At 31.3% G+C, this 22,141-nt stretch overlaps 1 protein-coding gene across 1 annotated transcript; it reads right to left on the bottom strand.

Annotated features, from left to right (window-relative positions):
* Positions 1-12,671: 12,671 nt before the first annotated feature.
* Positions 12,672-21,937, bottom strand: LOC139522753 (uncharacterized). The gene is made up of 3 exons (XM_071316259.1): positions 21,621-21,937; positions 14,679-14,849; positions 12,672-13,560 (listed from the first exon to the last, which is right to left on the bottom strand). The coding sequence occupies exons 1-3, from the start codon at positions 21,928-21,930 to the stop codon at positions 13,331-13,333; spliced, it is 711 nt and encodes a 236-aa protein (XP_071172360.1). The 5' UTR covers positions 21,931-21,937; the 3' UTR covers positions 12,672-13,330.
* Between the last annotated feature and the right edge of the window lie 204 nt (positions 21,938-22,141).

Below are 22,141 nucleotides of genomic sequence, written 5' to 3'. Positions count from 1 at the left end.
ACATTAACTAATTATCCTACTGAGGCACATGATTGCAACGCAGAACATGTGAAACATTAACTGTTTATTCTACTGAGGCACATAATTGCAACGCAGAAAAAGTGAATCCTTAGTACTGAGGCACATTATTTCATCTCGGAATATGTAAAATGTAACTGTTCATTCTGCTGAGGCACATAATGTCAACGCAGAACATGTGAAACATTATCTGTTTATCATACTGAGGCACATAATTTCATCGCGGAACAAGTAAATTATGAACAGTTTCTCCTACTAGAGGTTTCTCAACATCTTACGAACGAACGAAAATCGCCCTAACTTGACGTAACTTGCCGTAACGAAAAAAGAGGGAGCGCTTATTTATTCATTAAGTTTGGACTATCGGCTGTGAACTTCCGTTAGAAATGTCTTCCGCATTATCAAAACAAAACCAAACAAAAACATACATGCAGGTTTTTTTTTAAACCATTCTGAGTTTTAGAAATATTCTATTGACCGTAAATAGTCTCAGAACTGTATTTTTGTTGGGATGGGAGAGGCAATAAACTGTTTTAAAACTTATTTAAGCTCAAATTAAAGGTGAAAATTCCAGGGCAAAAACGTGGTAAAATAGATCTTTGACTGTACGCCTCTATGAATAAGCAGGTTTTTAACTTGACAAAAAAAAATCCTCGCATCCGAGATAACTTTGTTGTCCCAAACTTCTTAAATCCAAATGTGCACCTCTTCGCCTTAAATAATTTATTTACAAGCTAAATTTGCAAGAAGATAAATAAAGGAAAATTTTGAAATAAATGTTTAAATAAACAAAGCCAGTTGACTTGTAAATGATGTTTAGTAATGTATATTGTTTGGCCTTTGGCTTGTTTTGATTTCATGGCCATTCTTATTTCTCTTTTTGTATGAATTTATTATAGTAAAGGCGTATACACATTAGTATTAATATATTTCTCCTTGTTTTTTATATAATTGTTTTTCGTTGAACTTTTATGACATGTTTTTAAAACAATTCGAATACACAAAACTATTAATTTACGATTTATCGAGTGCAACTTTTAATATGTCAATTACTGAGACCCCCCCCCAAAAACAAAAAAAAAGAAATCCTTTTCAAAGAGCAGAAAACAGCTGATGGGTCTTAAACACAACGAGAAAATATCGCGCCGAATGCTTGCTTCATTTAAACAAAAAAGTGAGCTAGTTCAGTGATAATAGTCGTGTTGTTTTTCATTTTTGGAAACAAAGATTGTTACCGAAATTTGAAAAGCATATTTTTTGTCTAATACTTTCCGAAGAATCTTGTTATCCCTTTAAAAGATAAAAGTATATTTTAAAAATCCTTCAACATTGAAATTAAAACCTTTTTCACGTCACAATAAATGCACCTTCTGGGAAATCAATTTTCCTGTTTGGTTAATCATTATCAGTCCTGTATACGTACATTTTCATTATTCAATAAAGCTGAACATATACCTTAGATTAAACTACAGAAAAAAAAGACACAAAATTCATAGAAATTCACAAAAATCAAGCTACTCTTACACTCTCTTAAAAATTAACATCATATATCTGTCTTTTTGTCAGATGATTTAGTATATAAAAAGGAAGATGTGGTATGATTGCCAATGAGACGTTTATTTATATCCATCTGATCAGTTAAGCCTTCATCAACTGATTTGTGTAGTTTGTTCTCATGTTGTAGTGTCACAAACTGTACCTGTTACAAGTGAGGAGACTAATTCAGTGGTTGTCGTTTGTTGATTTGTTAACTTTTTTCCGTTCATTTTTTAAAAGATTTTTTTAACAACGACTTTAGAAAAATAATGTTCTTTTTAATGGGTAAGGGAGATAAATCAAACGCATATATTTGACATGTAAACAAACGAAACTCAACGTATGAATACGTAACATTCAACAACAGAAAATCAATCAGAACACTAATCTTTAACCACAACAATAAACTGCAAGGTTGCAAAAACAGTATATAATTGTTTGTTGTTGTCTTTAAACACGCTACAATATCGTTAGAAATGTTTTACTGCACACAATGACTGCTCCATAACGATACGTTCGTCGAGTTTCGTCCGTTCGTAAGATGTTGAGAAACCTCTACTGAAGCATTTCATTTTATCGCGTAACATGTAATACATTAACTGTTTATCCTACTGTGCATTACGTTTTCTTATAAGATTGCAAAATAATAACATTGTAATATATTTGATTTAACCCCCTTTATCTATAATTCTTTTTTATGTTCTTTTGTGGCATCTTTGTGATGTGTATTTATAATTGGTAAATATTTTGTGGGGTTTTATAATAATATGCAGTGAGTATGAATAAAATCACTTAAAAAAATCTGCCTTTTCACCACACAACACCAGTGCTGCCGCTTGCGCATCTTTTAAAGCACGTTTTTACAACCAAAGCTCAGGTTAACCAATTGGTAGTTTCTGTAGGTTGTCTGAAGAGAAAAGCGGGTCATGAAAAGATGATATATTTTTAAATGTTGATACTCATCAGTCTGACCAGCGCCAGTGTACAAACTATTACTATTAGCAAACTACATACTACATGTTCAAGTCCAAACCCCGCAAACCTGATGATAACGCAAGGAAATCAAACAGCAAACAATATGCGTGATTTGATAATTTATTGATGTCTTGCATTAAAGAACTTTTTTAATGTTGATTCTCTTCAGTATAGCATGCACCAGTCTAATAACTAGATGTCAGCAGCAACATGAAAAGTTCATCGGACTTTTATTCAGTTTGTGAGTTAATCGCCCCGGTTTACACATCAATAACCTCTAGAAAAAATGTGTTTAATCCTATTATGAATCAATAAGTATTTATAAGTATGCTTTTAAGGCTCTTTGGTATAAATCATTCTGAGCATATGAAAAAGAATATATGCATTAAATTGGATACCTAAATATTTATAATTAGATTCAAACTCCAGCCCATCTTTGTTGAAATTAAATTTTTGAGAGATATGTCTGCCCACCTTGTTGGATATCAACACTTTAGTTTTGTTATTATTTATATTTAAGCAACAATCATTGCAAAAATCATGAAGTTTATTTAATATCTTGTGTAGTCCTTTTGCTGAATTGGATAAAATTACAATGTCATCAGCATATAACATGTACAGTCTCTGTTTCTATTTCTGTACCTTACTCATCTATCAAATAAACTTGTTGAAGACACCAACTTAAATTGCTTATTTTTTTAGGGATGTAAAAGAGGGACGACAAATACCAAAGGGACAGTCAAACTCATCACTCTATAACAAACTGACAACCCTATGGCTTAAAATGAAAAGACAAACCGACACACAATAGTACACACGACACAACATAGAAAATTAAAGAATAAACAACACAACCCACCAAAAACTAGGGGTGATCTCAGGTGCTCCACATGTGGTACCCGTCGTGTTGCTTATGTGATAACAAATCCGGTAAATAGTCTAATTCGGTAGGTCACATTCATGAAAGGGAAGGGGAATGTAGTTACGACGTAAGGAACATATCCGATATCATTTTGTGAAACGGTTATTCCATAACGGCCAACAAACTCGTGATGGCGTCCGTAAAATTTACGAATGTACCAAGCCACGTTCTTCTAATTATACTTAGTTAAAACTTGCTATCAAATTATTACGACTGTTTGTTCGCGATGTTTAAATACTCAGACTCTGTTGTAGCTACCTACTTTACTCTGTTAATTTGAAATATTTATAAATTTAGATCGTTCAGTGCTGTCTATTTGGTTTTTTTTTTGACGCAATCATTCTTGTACCATCATAAATGTCGTTCACGTTAAACTTTTAGAATTGTGCTAGTTCATATCGCAGATTCTTATCTGTATTTAAAGCATACATTTGAACTTCCTGTTGTAATAAGCCATATAGACTATGTCATTTTTAACATTTTTTTGAAAGGTACAAGCGTCTGAACTGATGTTCGGTTTGACTTTTTTATTGGATAAATTTCAAGATTGTAATAGTTAAATCTGAGAAAACTTAAAGATAATTCATTTAACATCATAATCTGACTGAGGAAGGATATCTTTTATCCGAAATATTCGTAAATAATTAAATTTATAGTTACCTTTTTATTGTATTTGGTGTTGTTGTGTACACTTTTTTAGGCGTTTATATAATTTATTTATTGTGTATATGTATTGTTTCTCGTAACGATCCAGCGCCCTCATGGGAAAAAATCGTTGACTATCATTCAGACTATCATTCAGACGTTTTATATAAGTCTCATCTAATTTTTCAAAAATAAAAAATGCAAGTGAGTGACTTGTGCCGATTTTGGTTTGGAGAACGAGCAGCTGTGTATTTAAACAAGAATTAAAATAAAACATGCATATACAAATTTACTCATATTGTCCGGCTAGGTCGATAATAATAAATGGACTAAATACTGATTTGGCAATATACGCATATGAGTAAACCCTTGATATTTCAAAAAACAAAATAAATTCTCTGTCAACAGTTAATTCTTATAAACCATTTATTAACCACAACCCACCATAATCTACATTTGAATATGCCTTTACCAAGTCAGGAATATGACATTTCTTGTCCATTCGTTTTTGATGCGTTTTCTTATTTGATTTTGCCATGTGATTATGGACTTTATGGAAGGGAACATCGAAAATGGTAATTTAAGCATAATTTATTGTTCAAATTACGAATGGTATCAGACACAAGTTTTTTAAAACTTTAGTAGTAACGTCTTCTGCAAAATACTGAAGTTCGAAATACATTTAGATTTAGAGTTTTAGATATGGACGTGTATCCAATTATATTTGAGATTTCAAAGTATGTAATATTTTCAAATCATACACAGAGGCAAAATTAATAGATATTCTATTTTATGCCAATATATACACATATAGATGAAAACACAACCTTCTTAATAAAAATCAATATTTTACAATTTATCAGTTTGTACGTAAAAAATGGTGGCAACACACTTAATCGACATGTTCACCATATGCCGATACTGACACTGAAACCGATACCGAAACATAATCCGATACCGAAATCAAGAAAAGCTGTGAGGTAAAAGATAAATGTTTATATGTTTAATTTATGCAACCCTGTTACTCTATTATAGTATGTGAAATTTGTCTACGTTAGATGGAGTATTACTTAAATTCAACAATTTAAATGAATCTATCTGAAAAGAAAAGTGAAATTCAACGAGTATTAAATATTAAACATGTGTTAAACATAATAACGCAAGTTATATACAATTAAGAATAAAAATGCATAAATGAGAGTATAAGAGCAGTGCGTATAAGCTAGCAAAATAAACTTTAAATGGTTTTGATTATACCCTACATTTGAACAAATGGCTTTGATATTTGATGTTAGCAAAACTTTAATTTATTAAGCTATTCATGAATTTTTTCATCAAATAAAGGCAACATTAGTATTCAAAACTCATAAATCAATTGAGAAAAAAAACCAAAACAAATCCGGGTTACTAAAAACTAAAACTGAGGGAAACGCAACAAATATAAGAGGAGAACAACGACACAACAGAAACACAACATTAAAATGAAACACACACATCGCCATTTTCCTTATTTGGTACAGAACATTTTAAGAAAGAAATTGGTGGAATGAACCTGGTATTGTGGCATGCCAAACCTCCCGCTTTTTTGGCAATGTTAAATAAAACATTAAAATGACAACATTACATGACAGGACTACAATACAAATAAATGGGAGAACATATAGGACAGAGAAACGCACAAATAATAGCTCACAAAAGGTACCAGGTTTGAAATTTATTCCGCCAGACGTGCGCTTCGTCCACACAAGAATAACAAGTGACGCTCAGATGAAATAAGTTCGAAAGCCAAAACAAGTACAAAGTTGAAGAGCACTGATGACAAAAAGTTCCAAAAGTTGTACCCAATACGGCTAGGTTTTCTGCCTGGGATATGAACATCCTTATTATTTAGAGTAATTTATTTCTTTTGCAAGCAGTAAATTTATAAAATGACTATAAAATAGATATACGTAAGACGAATGAAAACTTTTACAATAATATGTTCTCTTTATAATTGAAAAAATCGGAACGATACTGACCTTAGTGTAACAATATGTGCGGCCATTTCCGAACGTCGATACCTGCTTCATGATTAATTATTTACATCATAAAATTGCATCATCATCTTAAATTATATATTACTTGCATTTCCGTATTCAAAAATGGTTGAATTTTAAGTTTGCTTTTTTGATAGATTCATAAAAATTTACCTCACTACTATTTCTGGTTTCGGTTCCGATATCGGCTTATGCTGAACATGACTACTACTACAAGCATATATGATTGTTCATATAAGGAACTTTTGCAAGGCTTGTCTTAATAGGTGGTGCTCAACATTGTGAAAAGTTCTGTTCTGTCAGATTTTCTCTCTTCGTCATAATACTAGACACAACTATATGTTCTACTTATAGTCATGACAACCATCTTGGTTGCCAGTCAGGGTCATCGGAAATTTTGTTTAAAGATATCCCAATGATGATTGAGACTAAGCTGGTGAAGTTTGTTCCAGTAGCGTCTGAGGAGAAGATTTATGTAAACGGACAACGGACGGAGACGGATGACGGATGACGACAGATGACGACGGATGTCGAGTGATGAAAACAACATTTGGACCAGATGAGAATAAAAAAAAAAAAAAAAAAAAAAAAAAAGAGGAATACACCAACACTTTATCAGGTGTATAGAAAATTAAAGACTGAACAATAGAGATATAATGCTTTAAATTAATATGAAATGTAAATAGAATGATAGGTTTATTAATTTATAATCGGTCAATTAAGTGCAGTTTAATTGGTGTAATAAACATTTTTGTTTTATTACATCCCTCAACTTATCACTGGAGCCTTTCCATTTTTAAAAAGGGTCTTACTTTTAACAAACTAATAATTTCTATGATTTTCATAACCTTTGAAGTATTCTACTACATTGCAATTTTCAAAAACAAATCTGTTTTTCTCCTTCCATTTCTTCATGACAATTTGGTGGTAAATAATAATAGTTTTCTTACGAAAAAAGTTTGATTTTGATCCAAAATTGCGTATTATAAGATTGAACACATTTTTTCTAAAGGTTATTGGTGTGTTAACTGGGAGTATTAACTCACAAACTAAATAAAAGTCCGAGGAATTTTTTATAGAAAGTTTGCAGAAAGTGAGTTTACACATAAATAACCTCTAGAAAAAATGTGTTGAATCCTTATAATTCTTTGCAGAAAATTCACAATTTTCAATTAGCCTTATCATCTCATTGGCTTTTATTTACAATCTAATGCACAATAGACTTGTCGTAACTAAGTAGCTAGCCGCCATATTGACTTTCTGAAATCCATAAATGTGCGATTATAATGCAATTGAATCTAAAATGAAATGGCACATACCTCAAAAACCATCTTTTAATGAGATATTTTCCGAATTGGAAGCGAACAAGTAACGAAATACTCTTAAGATTGAAAGTTTCTCCATTGTAGCATCTTTTAATGAGATATTTTCCGAATTTGAAGCAAACAAGTAACGAAATACTCTTAAGATTGAACGTTTCTCCATTGTAGCACGTCATGTTTGCCATGACGTTAACGCGATAAGATCACTTATGATATTTCGCGGAAATTTATTTGATCTAAATTTAATACATTTTCCAAGCTTAAATGCATTATTTTTTGTTTCTATGCTTAAACAAATATGTAGATAGATATGGTGTGAGTGCCACATACAAATATGTAGTTTGTTTTTCAATCTCAATTCGCTTAATACCCACTGGATCACATGTGTAAAGCGCATGAATAGATCACAGTGAAAGTAGTTTCGGTAGTTTATCGATATGTAAACCAAGTGAAAAAACTTATAATAAACCAAAACAATTTATGTATTTGTAGATATGAAAATCATATAAGAATTATTTCAAATTAACCCCATTCGTGTATTTGTTGTTCAGCAGTTGGTCGCTTTCGAGTGTTGATGTTCTGACACAAAAAAATATTCGTTATTATTTTTGTTGGACAATTTTGATTATATTTGGCGGTTACATGGCGGTTGCATCGTTGAATCAGTATCAAGTTGTTTGCCTTGATCTTCTGGAAATTTGTTGTACGTTTGTTTTTTGCATACCATTTTCCCACTCGACATTGTATATACATATATATACCCTATGTGTACATGATTATGAATCACCCTTCAAAATCTCAATTTTGAATTAATTAGTGACAGCTGAGAGACCGAAAGTAACATGCCATTAAAAACACTCTGGTTTTCTGTTGAGAAATAATGAAAATAAGGTGAAGCACATTAACCAAAAATTAAAATGCAAAATCATGACTGCAAAATTTGGTTTCAATGTATTTTAATTTTTTATCAAAAGCTTTACTTATGGCAATTCATTTGTTAAGAGTTGTTTTTGTTAACAGTTACAATGTTTTTTGTGCTGATCAGTTGAATTGGTGCTGACACCTTTACAGTGATAGTCGTCTTTATACTTCCTATATGTAAACCATTAAAACAAAGAACGTCTCATGAGATGAAGTTTTCTTGCTGATAACTTTTCTGTATTTACTTCAGAAATAAAACATGATGGTCTTCATGTGTAGCTTCTGGGTACGAACGTTGTTTATCTTTTTAATTACGTGTTATAGTGTTCTCTTTATTTGTCTTTGTTTATTTCTAACATTAAATAGTATAGTTTTGGTGCGGCTTGGTATTTTTGTGCCATTGAGTTATTGTCATTATTGTATTCTTGTCTTCCATTTTTGTATGAATTTTTGTTTTTGTTTTTCTTTGATTAAATAGTTACTTGTATTTATTGTGATTAAGATTATAACACAATGTTGACTGCTGTATCCCAATTGTTTTTACATTTTTACCTTTTATGTGTGCTCAGTTAAAGGTTTTTAGGAACCTTGAAAAGACACAAACATTGTAAGAGCAGCATGATCACGGCGGTTGTAGAACATAATGAATTAAACCTGGTTTTATAGCTAGCTAAACCCCCCACTTGTATGACAGTTGCATGGAAGTTCATTAAATTGAAAACATTGTGTGAGAAAAACAAACAGACACAGTTACATTAGCCCATGTATCGAAAACTGCTTTCAACTCAAAGTCATTGATTTTAGCAAGAGGTTGAACAGCTACAGTTTCAAATGCACCAATCATCTTTATATAAACACTCCCAATAGAAGATTCGAAGGCTTCAAAGTGTGTATCTTCTAAATCGTGCTTGTTACAATCACTAAGTGTCAGATACGTATCGTGTCTTCGTTGATTCGCTTCATCTAAGACAACACATTAGTTTTTTAATGTTGGTTAGGTACATTTTTTTTTTAGTCTTATTTATAGGATTTGTCAGCTGAGAGTACTCTGATAATCGTACCTTTTGACACTTGTGTTTTTGTTAGTTATTTCTATGTTTTTTATCGATCTGATGAGCCCCGTTGGACTGATTTCAATAGCTTGTTCTAATGTTGTGTTGTTATACCATTGTACAAGGTTATGGAAAATTCGGCACCAGGAAATATGTTGAACCTTCCAACATTGTGTGTGTGTGTGCATGTCCCAAGTCAGGAGCCTGTATTTTAGTGGTTGTCATTTGTTGCTCTATGTTATATTTGTTTTTTGTTTTATACATATATTTGTAAGTCCGCCCGTTAGATTTTTTGTCTGAATTGTTTTACAAATTTTACTTGGGAGCCTTTAACAGGTTGCTATGCGATATGAGTTTTGCTCATTGCCCGCACGATGACCTATATAAAGGAAGGAGATGTGGTATGATTGTCAATGAGACAACCATCCCTCAAAGTCCAAATTAAGTGGATGTAAGCAATTATCGGAAACCGTAAGGCCTTCAACAATGAGAAAAACTAATACCAAAAGGTCGGCTAAAAAAGGCCTCAACATGAAAATATGACACAATTCAATTGCGATGACCTAATTTATAACGAAACAGTTTACGAAAAAAAATATATGACAACCATGAACCAACAACAACCGATGAACTACAGGCTCCTGACTTTGGACAGACACATAAAAAATGTGGCGGGGTTAAACATGTTCGTAAGTGCTCAATCCTCTCCATAACCGGGGACAGTGATGTACAGTACAACATGAGTACAAACTACAAATATCAGTTGAAAATGGCTCATTGTAGTTGCTTTTGCGTCATTTGGTCTCTTGTGGAAAACTGAGTCACTGGCAATCATACCACATCGTTTTATTTTCAAGTTAAAGTTTACAAATAAAGAACTTCAAAAATAGTCATTTCGATACACTTACATTTAAAACACATTATCTAAATAGATATTTTTATTATGTATGAGTACAGTCATGAAAAAAAATCACAATAATACAATAATTCAAAAAAAGAAATCAAGCATTTTGAAGTATTACAATTCCTGTATACATTTTATTCAGGCTGTAAAATTATTTTTTTAATTTAATTTTGATAGTCACTTCCGATAATCATATCGAAATCAAAGTTATACTGTGTATATTAAGCTCAATGGTGTTATGTTTTATTGAAAATCTTTTAGACCTCTCCTTAGATAAACAATCATATACAAGAATATAAATCACCCATCAATGCCCTTGAGTCGTACGACAGAGAACTTTACAGCCATTCATTATAACAAATTTTAAACACAACAGCGTAATAAAATCCTCGAAATATGAATATTTAGCTCAAACTCAGACATGAACATATGTTTTACTTTTGCAGATTACCTCCCACATAATTTTATCATTATCTTTATCATAAACTATTGTGCAAACACCTTGTCGATTTCGCTGCGTTGAAATTAAAAACAACCTATTGATCTGGAAATTTGTCTATTTTATTGCATAACATACAGAAAAAGTGCGGTAGAGCTTTGAAAAATGTATAACATAAAATAAAAACAATATGCTGGGAAATTCCATGAATGGTATTAACGGACATAGTAACTAAACAAGTCAAAATAAGGGTCGATAACTCATTCGGTACAGATCGGCTGTTAAATGGTTAATAAGTTCTTATATTTAAGTATGTGAATTTTATCTCTACACAATTTTGTAAAAATAAATAAAAAAAAAAAAAAAAATCCCAAGCATTTGCATTGATTTTTATGCTTTACATAAAATTTAACAAAAGATGTATTTAAATATTGATATATTATCTATAAAAAGATAACTTTATCCAAAAAATTAGGAAGCTGACTATAAAGATATTGATTTTATTTCATTATTATTGTTATGATATTTTATCCAGTATTGATGTCGTACATTGTTTTAAAGCTCCAGAATTAAGTTTGTTCACGAGATGATTATAACAAGTATTGATAATTTGCTTTTGCATACATTTTGTAATACCTGAATAATTGTTGTGTTATGTACACTTGTATCTACCTGACTGTAACTTTTCAGGCTTACCTGCTGTTTGACCTTTTTTGGAGAAATAAACGCACGTGTGTACATATTTATATATGTGCCTTTGTGTATTTTAATTCCGATTTCACAATTTGAATGGATTAGAACAAAATTATTATTTCTTTGCATCAAAAAATAAATATTATTAAAGTTATTTCCAAAAAAATTATAAGAAAGGTAAATTTATTTGAAATATGAACATAATTGATGACAAAGACGCTATTTTGAAAAATCCAACATGGTCGAAAAAATCATGGTTTTAAATCGATTAAGGACGTACTTTGCCGACGAATTGAACTGTTAGAACAGGATACAGTGCCAAACATATCTTTCAGATATCACAATATAGCTGCAAAGTAACACTTTTGTTTAAGGAATTTGTGAAATTTAAGTATAAGAAGCCTAAAGTTTGTTAGTTTTACAGTACAGTTAATGGGCAGAGGAGGAGAAGAAGAGCATTTAAGGTAGATCATAAGTAAATCTTTTTTGAGACAGAATTTTCTTATACTTAGCCAAAATGAACATTTTAGTATGATTTTTTCAGAAATGTAATAAAAAGTATGGGTCACCGTGCTATTTTTCAAGCTATGTGTCGTTGAAAATTGCCTAAATTTGGTTAGATTGTTAATGGAAAAACACATTTGTGTGTATAAAAAAAAATCTATGAGATAGCATTTTTAAATAAATTGTGAAAGGTTTTGTACTATAGTTTAAGAAAATAAAAAGAAAAAATAGTGTCACCGAACTTGTTTTCTTGCTACAAGTAAAATGAAAAAATGTCCCAATTAGTCTAGTATAAATTTTTTACTAAAAGAGTTATCTTCCCTTACATGACTCATTTGAAAGAAATGATTCTAAAAGCAAAAACAAATATATTTGTTTAAATATTTTGAATTATAAAATAAATTACCAACTTTTCTTTATATTATCAAACAGTCTAACCTTTAAATTGCAAATCTGTCTCCAAATTTGCAGATTTAGTCAAATAACTAGACCGATTTTTTACTGTGATTATACAATCCAAGATGGCGGCATATGCGGGTATACCATGTATCTACCTTAATTTATTTAAAATTGATCAGGGACGTAATGTCATTCGAATTAAAACTACCAGGTTCAAAATGTTAAGAAATATATATGTAAGAAGACTAAGGACAGATCAGCAAAAACTAGCAAACGGAAAAATTAGTTTATTGAAGAGCATATGGATAAGCGTCATTACGACACATGATGTCATACGAATAAAATCTTCCAAGTTGAAGGTTGATCAAATACTTGCATGCTGCAGATTTGGAATATCTATCTTTTAAATGAAGTTTTGATATAGTTTTTTATTTTGTTGTTCTATTGCATTATTCGCATGATGATGATGATGGCTCACATTTTAGTTACGTTACGCCAACTGTTGATTAGACAGTACAATGGAGCCAGCGGAGATAAATCGTAAATTAAAAATTGTAATGTTTTAAGAAATTAACACATTTTTTCTAGAGGTTATTTAAGTATATTTGAATGCATTGCTTTAAATTAAATTAAAATACAGGGGGTAACATAGAAAATGGCCCTGGACCAGTGTGAAAATCTCAAAAAACTTATGGCTTACATGAATAAACTTAGTAGCAGTAGTATTCAGATATAAACGTCCCGGTAATCTTGTGGTAGCATATGCGCTCGTAAAAGTACAAAATGTACCAACGATACCAGCTTGATTTTTTTAGTATATGAATTGGATATTATAGAAAAATTGTAAGCATTAGTATATTCTCAATTAATTTTCATAATTAGTATCAAAAAGAAACGTAGAAAAGTGAAACTTGAAGAAGAGATAAAGTGTTTCTTTGTCTTGAAAAGCTTAAGCAAAGCAACTTTAGTTAGGTGATCGATATTCACACATATAGGTACATGTGTTTGTAACACTAGGATTCCTCCATTTGTGTTGATTTTTCCGAAACATGATGATAATGTTAGAGTCTCCACTTGGTTCATTTGGTTCCCAACTGAAATACTCCATTGTAGATCCATCATTGTACATCCATTTTCCATCTGTCTCTTTACCTTGTATACATATTCCAAGACTGTACACTCCGCCGATGTCAGCTGAAATAAAAGTATGTCTGTATTAATTATAAATTAGGGAAAGAAATCCTTGTATGTTGTATAATCCATTCAGGACTTAATTTAGTTGATGCATGTAAAAAATAAGTGTTCCCAAATTTGCTTATCACGGAAGCACCAATCTTGCATAGGCCGATCTCGGGTGTTTGTTCATATGGTGGAGAAGAAACCGTTTTTCGCTAAAATTACAGTATACGTGACCTTTCACACAGCTGCCACAAAAAGTATCACAAACCAAACTTTTTACCCTTGCGTGAGTGATACATTCTTATTTTATTAACGATATTGTGTTCTCTTAAGTATAATTAATCAAAAGAGGTTTCCTAGGTGAATTGAACAAACGTTTTAGACGAATGGTTCAAAAGATATTATTCGAAAACATTTGATGCTGTTGAAACGTTACTTTTGACTTTTTACCCATTGACTTCATTGGGGCCTTTTTCAATCATGGGTTATTATTCCTACATATATTGCTAAAGATCTCTGATGAATACCAAGAACAGAGTACTTTCATGGCCGCTGTCATCGTGAATTTTGAACCACTGACTTAAAAAAAAATAAAGATTGGGTTAACAGTCCAGAAACTACTCCTTCTTGTAAATGTTCTCAAAATCTTAGTGATGTTATGAGAGTACGAATGATATTTTAAAAGACGTAGTAACATCCAGCAAAACTTGAAACGTATTAAAGATAAAGTTGTTGTAGGAGTATCTGAGATGACTCTTTTTAAACATTGTGGGAAAGGAAATCTCGAAATATTATTTTTGTTTAAGGTAGTAAAGGAAATTGATTTTTTTAACGTGTAATTGGAAATGATTGAAACTGATTCTGTTTGGAAATCTTAAGATTTTTTGTTATAAAGAACTATTTTTTCCTTGTTTTTTTCTGTAATCTTATTGCATTCTTTTCATAATTATAACACTTCATGTTTGTAAAGTGATTTATTACTTACACATATTAAGTAACTTTTCGGTATTACAAACCCTTGGCTTTCAAATATACGGTTCTGAGTGTTCCCGACGAAGGTAAATCCAGAATAGCGCTTTGGACGCATTAAAATTTATAACCTGATGTTTTCATTTTTTTTAGTTCTTTATTACCTGTAACAAGCTTGATATAATCTTGTCTTTCATTGGAATCAATACGCATGAGCTCACTTCCTGGACACACGAAATCTTCATGAACAAGGGATACTAGAATTGGCGTTTCGAATTTATAACACAAGTCCAGTTCTCTGTAGTAGAACAAATTAACCAAACAGCGACCGGCACCTGGTAAAATGGTTATTAACTGTAATTAACATGGTTTGGAATAAAACACTGAAATAGCTGAAATAGCTGAAATAGTTTCGTAATTCTAAAATGTTTATGAGGATTATCTGGGATTTTCATCAACGAGAAGGTAAATAAACAACACTGTCGTGGCAAAACAAGTGTAAACTTACTAAGGTCACAACAATTTTTAAATTAAAAAAAATATATTGACGGATATTTAAAACAACTAATTTTATAAACAGGTTCCATATGAAAAACAAGATAAACTTTTATCTTATAGTGTAAGTCAAAAACATATTATCCCGAATGTTAACGTTGGAAGAGATTAAATAGTATACCACTTACAATGTCTGAGGGACCCGAGTTAGCTGGACTGTTAACGTTTGCAGGGATTAAATTGTGTACTCCTCACCAATCAGAGAAACCCGTGTAACAATTCTATCAACCTGTCTGGGCATAGAATTGTGTGTAATGTCATATTCATTGAATATTTCAAGATTTCAGACAAAGCCGTTTATTTTGTATTCCCGTACTTTGGCGCGGAATCAGGGTCATGATTATCAATTTTAATATATTTGACCTTGATGTATGACCTTGATTTCGCGTCATACTGTCAGGTAATAACTGAGACAGGGCTATACATATCACACCACCATAAAAATATCTGAACATTTTTTCTATCTATCAAGTGAAATAACTGAGCCAGGGCTAATTATAACACAACCTGACAAAGGTATCATATATAATTGAGAATGGAAATGGGGAATGTGTCAAAGAGACAACAAACCGACCATAGAAAAAAAACACAGAAGAAGGTCACCAACAGGTCTTCAATGTAGCAAGAAATTTCCGCAACCGGAGGCGTCCTTCAGCTGGCCCGAAACAAATATATACTAGTTCAGTGATAATGAACGCCATACTAATTTCCAAATTGTACACAAGAAACTAAAATTAAAATAAAACAAGACTAACAAAGTCCAGAGGCTGCTGACTTGGGACAAGCGCAAAAATGCGGCAGGGTTAAACATGTTTGTGAGACCTCAACCCTCCCCCTATACCTCTAGTCAATGTAAAAAAGTAAACGCATAACAATACGCATATTAAAATTCAGTTCAAGAGAAGTCCGAGTCTGATGTCAGAAGATGTAACCAAAGAAAATAAACAAAATGACAATAATACATCAATAACAACAGACTACTAGCAGTTAACTGAAAACATTGTTACTATCTTTCATGTAAAATAACTAAGAAGAGCTATCAAAACTATAAACTATTGTTTTACTACTCTGCTTCACCATTTGCTTTTTATTTGGGATAGTTTAATCTTACAAATTAGTTACAAAATTTTTAGTATTTGTTTACATAATTAAAGTTATAGACATGTACCGCACATTTTTCAGAAGAACGGAAATTATTCATCCAATATACCTGTCCATTATTTTAAGTACGTTAAAGCTTTCTGAATGAGTTACGATATTTGCTTTCTGCCTGTCCAAAAAACTAAAGATCAGGTTATGAACAACAAACCATTCAGAAGAAATGTAATGTGGTTTCCCTGAAACACCATCTCAGAACATGTTGATTTAAACATCCTTAATGAATTATAATAAAAATTTACTTTCATTTCATATGATTCAAAAAGAGAGGCGAAAGATACCAAAGGGATATTCAACTCATTAGTAGAAAACAAACTAACAAGCAATGGCCAAAAAATATTGAAAAATTACTTAAACGGCTTACATTATTCAAAACACAACATAGAAAACTAAACACTTAGCAACACTAATCCCAACAAAAACAGGGGTTATGTCAGGTATTCCAGGAAGGATAAATATATTTGCTTCACATGTGTTACCTATTTATTTCGTCATGTAAGTAAAAACTCGGTGAAAAGACTTAATTCGGTAGGTCAAATTTGAGGAAAATCGGTATCATGAACTACAAAAGTCAAAAAGTCTGAAAAGACCAGTTTTGTTTTGATTTGCATGAACTATTACCATGATTACTCGACATTCTCCAAAAGTATGACATATTCTGAACATTTTGAACTGTGTCTTAAATTTACTTGACAGTTCTGAGTTTTAAAAATCATGACCAATATTCATGATATAACTTTAATTTGTATTTCTCTTTACATAATATACTGTTGTTTTAAGTTACACTACTTACATGAAATATAAAAGTTAGGCATGTAAAATAATTGAAAATTTGGGTATCTAAATTTTTTTATAAATGCAAATTTGGCTATGAAATCTAACGTATACTTCGACACATTCACCATTTCCTTTCTCAATTTTAGTATAAAATAATTTAAATGTGAGTGTGTTGATATAAAACAATTTAAATGTGGATTTAAAAAAAAATCAAATTTTGATTCCTAAATCTTATTTATCAAATGATTAAAACCAATCATACTGTATACATATTGCATTCTTCATTCATAATATTAAATGTTAATATGGTAAATAATTATTGTACAACAATGTAGTTTATATAAATGGCAAATTATGATGATAAACAAAGCATTCATGTAACAGAAGAAAAATTTGTGTAATGTCATCTGTTGGAATATATATTAAGTATTACACATGGACAGGATGCTCCCATAAAATAAAGGTATTCCACACTAAAAAAACACGGAACTGTCAAATAGAAATTACTGATTTACCTGTAAGCAGCCATACAACTTATCAGGTGACCATTCCAAAGGTTAAAAGAAAATTATTATAGAAATCATTGGTCTAATGAAATGGATTTTAAACAGACATGCACAATATAGATCTTAATTTATTTTCTTTTCAGGAAGGAGTTATCGCAATTTTGTTTTGATTAAAATTATAAAATTCAACACTCAAATTTGAATAAAAAATGTTTTTGGGTTATTCTAAAAAAACGAATAATGTTTTTGAATCAAGATGAGAACAAATTCTGTGACCGACAGGAAAGCTCCCCTCTTTTTTAGCAACTCAAACCCAAAAGATAAATTGTGGGGTCCAAAAGAGCCTGCTAAATTCCTGGGTTTATAGAGATTTAAAATATATGGGAAAGATCACTGTCCTTAAATCACTTGCTCTACCTATTCTAATTCAATCATTGACAGTTTTGCCAAACCCGCTGGATGATAAAATAAAATAAATCCAAAATATTTTTTTTAAGTTTCTTGTGGTCAGGAAAACCAGACAAGATTAAAAGAAAAGTTATGATAGGGTTAATTGAAAATGGGGGGTTGAAAATGCCAGATATAAGATGCTTTTGTTATTCATTAAAGATGACAATGATAAATAAACTTTTAGACCCCTTGAATATATCCCCATGGAAAACATTGTTACAACAAATTAGGAGCAGACACAATATGGTTGATGACCCCTGATGGTATCCGAAAGATTTCTTCAAATTATAATAATTTCTGGAAAGATATTTTACTAAACTGGAATATCCTAAACACTGTTACTAATGACACTGCTGAAGGGATCATGTAACAATCCATATGGCTAAACAAGAGTTTGAAAATTAATAATAAAACTGTCAGTTACCAGAGGTGGGTTGAATCATGAGTTTTCTTTATAGGTGATTTACTTGATGAAAACAGTAAAGTTTTTACTTTAAAGGAATTCTGCGAAAAATATAATCTTAATATTATATTCTTGGAATACCACTCTTTGCTGCATAGGATACCAAAAGACTGGAAAAATTTAATCACTACTTCAGAGAAAATTACGCAAAAAAAAAGTCATGTCAGTTCTTTTATAAAAAAATCTTGTCAATGTATACAGAACGTCCTACAAAACAAGAAGACAAAATGTGTAAGGAACTAGGCACTCATATAGAAAATTGGGATTTCATTTATAGTTTACCCTTTTGTTGCACTAAAAACAACAAATTTAGTATGTTCCAGTTTAAGATTTTACATAAAACTCTCGCTACAAATGCATTATTGCAGAAATATGGGTTGGAAGAAACTAATTGATGTAGTTTCTGTAATGAAACTAAAGAAACTATAAGTCACCTTTTCTGGGAATGTACCCTAGTTAGAAATTTGTGGTTAGAAATCGCAGCACTTTTTCAAGTTGAAAATAATTTAACTTTAATTCTTAATGTGGAAAACATTGTTCTTTGGTCAGAGTCTTGGGATATTTCCCTAAACTTATTCACTATTCTGGTTAAATATTACATTTATACCTGTCATTTTAATTCTTCATTACCGACTCTTACGGGTGTCATAGCTATGATTAAAAATTCCTACCAAATAGAAAAAATAGCTACCTCTTTTTTCAAGATCCCCTAGAGCAAGAGAGAAATTTGATTGTGAATGGGAATTAATTAAAAACATAGTTCACATGTGAGAAGAGATCTTTCTATTTTGTACGTACTTACTTAAGGCTTTATAATAGTTCATGTAGAATTAATTATATGTTGATGAACATCACAACTGGACAGTGATTTGTGTGCATCTTAAAAGTACTATCTATGTTTATTGATATTGTTATATATATATATTGATATACTAGTTTTTGTTTGATTGTATTTGAATTATCTCCCCTTGACTTAGGTAGACATTTATTATGTGACTCTGTCCAACATGTTGTCCAACATGTTATCTGTTAATGATCTCTGGTGGCCTCTCCTGGGACATGTACCTCTCATGTTCAACATCATTGTATAGGGAGTGATGCATATGGCTAGAGGAGAAGGCCATCATTTACCTTATCAGCATCATATTCAGGTATTCTAATCCAGAGTGATAAAAGATGTGTATGATCTAGTAGAAAATTTAGACCAATTAGCATAACTAACTTTTTAATTTTAGACTGTTATTGAAAAATTTAAAATCAATATATGTATTATGAAATAACTATATAATTATATATCAGAATATATACTTGGTGTATTTTCAGATGAAATAAAAATAAATTACAAAAATAAAAAGAGACACTTGGTCACATTTTAAACACCTAGACACCTATTATAGTAAAGCAATTTTGAATAGTAGTTTCTCGAGTGGCAACAATCTAAATGCTATGTGTCAGTTACTTCGACTTATATTCCAAGTGAAAACAATTAATTAAATGTTTAATACAAATAAATCAAAATTAAACTACACGGGGGATTATTCATGATATTCCAACTCTCGTTTGATTTAAGGAGTTCGTGCAATTCCCTTGATTTGTCTCTACACAATCGATATACATGATTTAAGGAGTCTATGTGTTTCCCTTTGTTTTTCCTTGATTTGTCTCTACATTATTGATATGCATGATTTTAGGAGTTCATGTGATTCCCTCTGTGTTTTGTTTACCTTGATTTGTCTCTACATAATAGATATACATGATTTTAGGAGTTTATGCAATTACCTCTGTTTTACCTTGATTTATCTCCACATAATAGATATACATGAATTTAGGAGCTCGTGCAATTCCCTCTGTTTTTACCTTGATTTGTCTCTACATAATAAATATTCATGATTTTAGGAGTTCATGCAATTACCTCTGTTTTTACCTTGATTTATCTCCACATAATAGATATACATGAATTTAGGAGTTCGTGCAATTCCCTCTATTTTTACCTTGATATATCTCTACATAATAGATATACATGATTTAAGGAGTTCATGCGATTCCCTCTGTTTTTTACCTTGATTTGTCTCTACATAATCGATATACATGATTTAAGGAGTTCATGCGATTCCCTCTGTTTTTTTACCTTGATTTGTTTCTACATAATCGATATACATGATTTAATGAGTTCATGCGATTCTCTCTGTTTATTACTTTAATTTGTCTCTACAAAACTGATATACATGACTTAAGGAGTTCATGCGATACCCTCTGTATTTTACCTTGATTTGGCTCTACTTAATCGATATACACGATTTATGGAATTCATGCGATTCCCTCTGTTTTTTACCTTCACTTGTCTCTACATAATCGATATACATGATTTAAGGAGTTCATGCGATTCTCTCCGGGTTTTTTAACCTTGATTTGTCTCTACATAATAGATATACATGATTTTAGGAGTTCATGCGATTCCCTCTGTTTTTTACCTTGATTTGTCTCTATATAATCGATATACAGGATTTAAGGAGTTCATGCGATTCCCTCTGTTTTATTTTACCTTGATTTGTCTCTACATAACCGATATACATGATTTAATGAGTTCATGCGATTCTCAAAAAAGGGTATCTTACTATACCAAATTTATCCTTGATTCTTCAAAGTGTAGTTTAGCAGTAATAAAAAGGAGTATATAACAGCAATAGAATGTCATAAACAGTACAGAATAAGTCTGTTCACGTTTCAGGTGAAATGTATACTGTTGAGATAGTGTCAAGACATATTTAAGACTGTCAAGAATGTGTCGAGACATATTCAGAAAATATTTAGAGCGTCAGGAATATGTCAAGACATATTCATACATTATTAAGAATATCAAGAATATTTCAAGACAGATCGAGACAAATTTAAGACAGTCAAGAATTGGTCGAGACTAATCCAGACTCTTATCAGATGAAACAGGAAGTGTCGAGAAATTTTTAGACAATGTTCATACTGTCATTACCATGTCAAGAATTTTTAGAAAGTTGGAGAGCGTTGAGGGCCCAACCTTGGAGTAGAAAACCCCTAATTCTTCGAAAACAATCAATGTTTTGTCAATCAGTAGTGGCATCGACCTAGTGGTTGTAAATACACACAGCATAGGTACTGGGGTTACACTTTTGTAAACCAGACAATATGCGAAGCTACTGGTTTATAAATTTATGTAGACTTACGTTCTTGTGAAAGGTAAAATTTCCACCCTTTCGTTGCAGATGACATCACGGTATAGGTGAACGGATCTGAGTGTAAAATACACATGCCTGTCAGATTGTTGTAGAAGAATGATAAACAACGCGTATTAGATACACATTTAATACCGCATTCCATTACAAATTTAGCTTGATAGATTTCAATGGCATTCTCTACTTCATACTTGTTGTCATATTCAGGTTTACTGTGCGCTGAACTCAACTTAAATCTTGATTCACTAAGGACAGCATTTAACATAGTGTGCATACATAAAAATATGATAAATATAATCATATTTGTCAGTTCGAAAAGCATTCCAATATGATTGCCTTTAAATAAATTTGGCTTTAAATACTTACTTGGTTACTATGCACTGACGTTATACGATGCGTAGTATGTGTTGATTGGTCTGTTCCACCCTAGAAATATTCGAAGTATTCAAAAAAAAAGAAGAAAAAGCAATATTGAACATAAACCGAAGGGATCGATGTTGTGACGTATTTAA

Source organism: Mytilus edulis, chromosome 5 (assembly GCF_963676685.1).
Source record: "Mytilus edulis chromosome 5, xbMytEdul2.2, whole genome shotgun sequence".
Taxonomy (NCBI): domain Eukaryota; kingdom Metazoa; phylum Mollusca; class Bivalvia; order Mytilida; family Mytilidae; genus Mytilus; species Mytilus edulis.
Note: the sequence above shows the minus strand (reverse complement) of the source record. Positions and strands in the feature narration are given on the sequence as shown.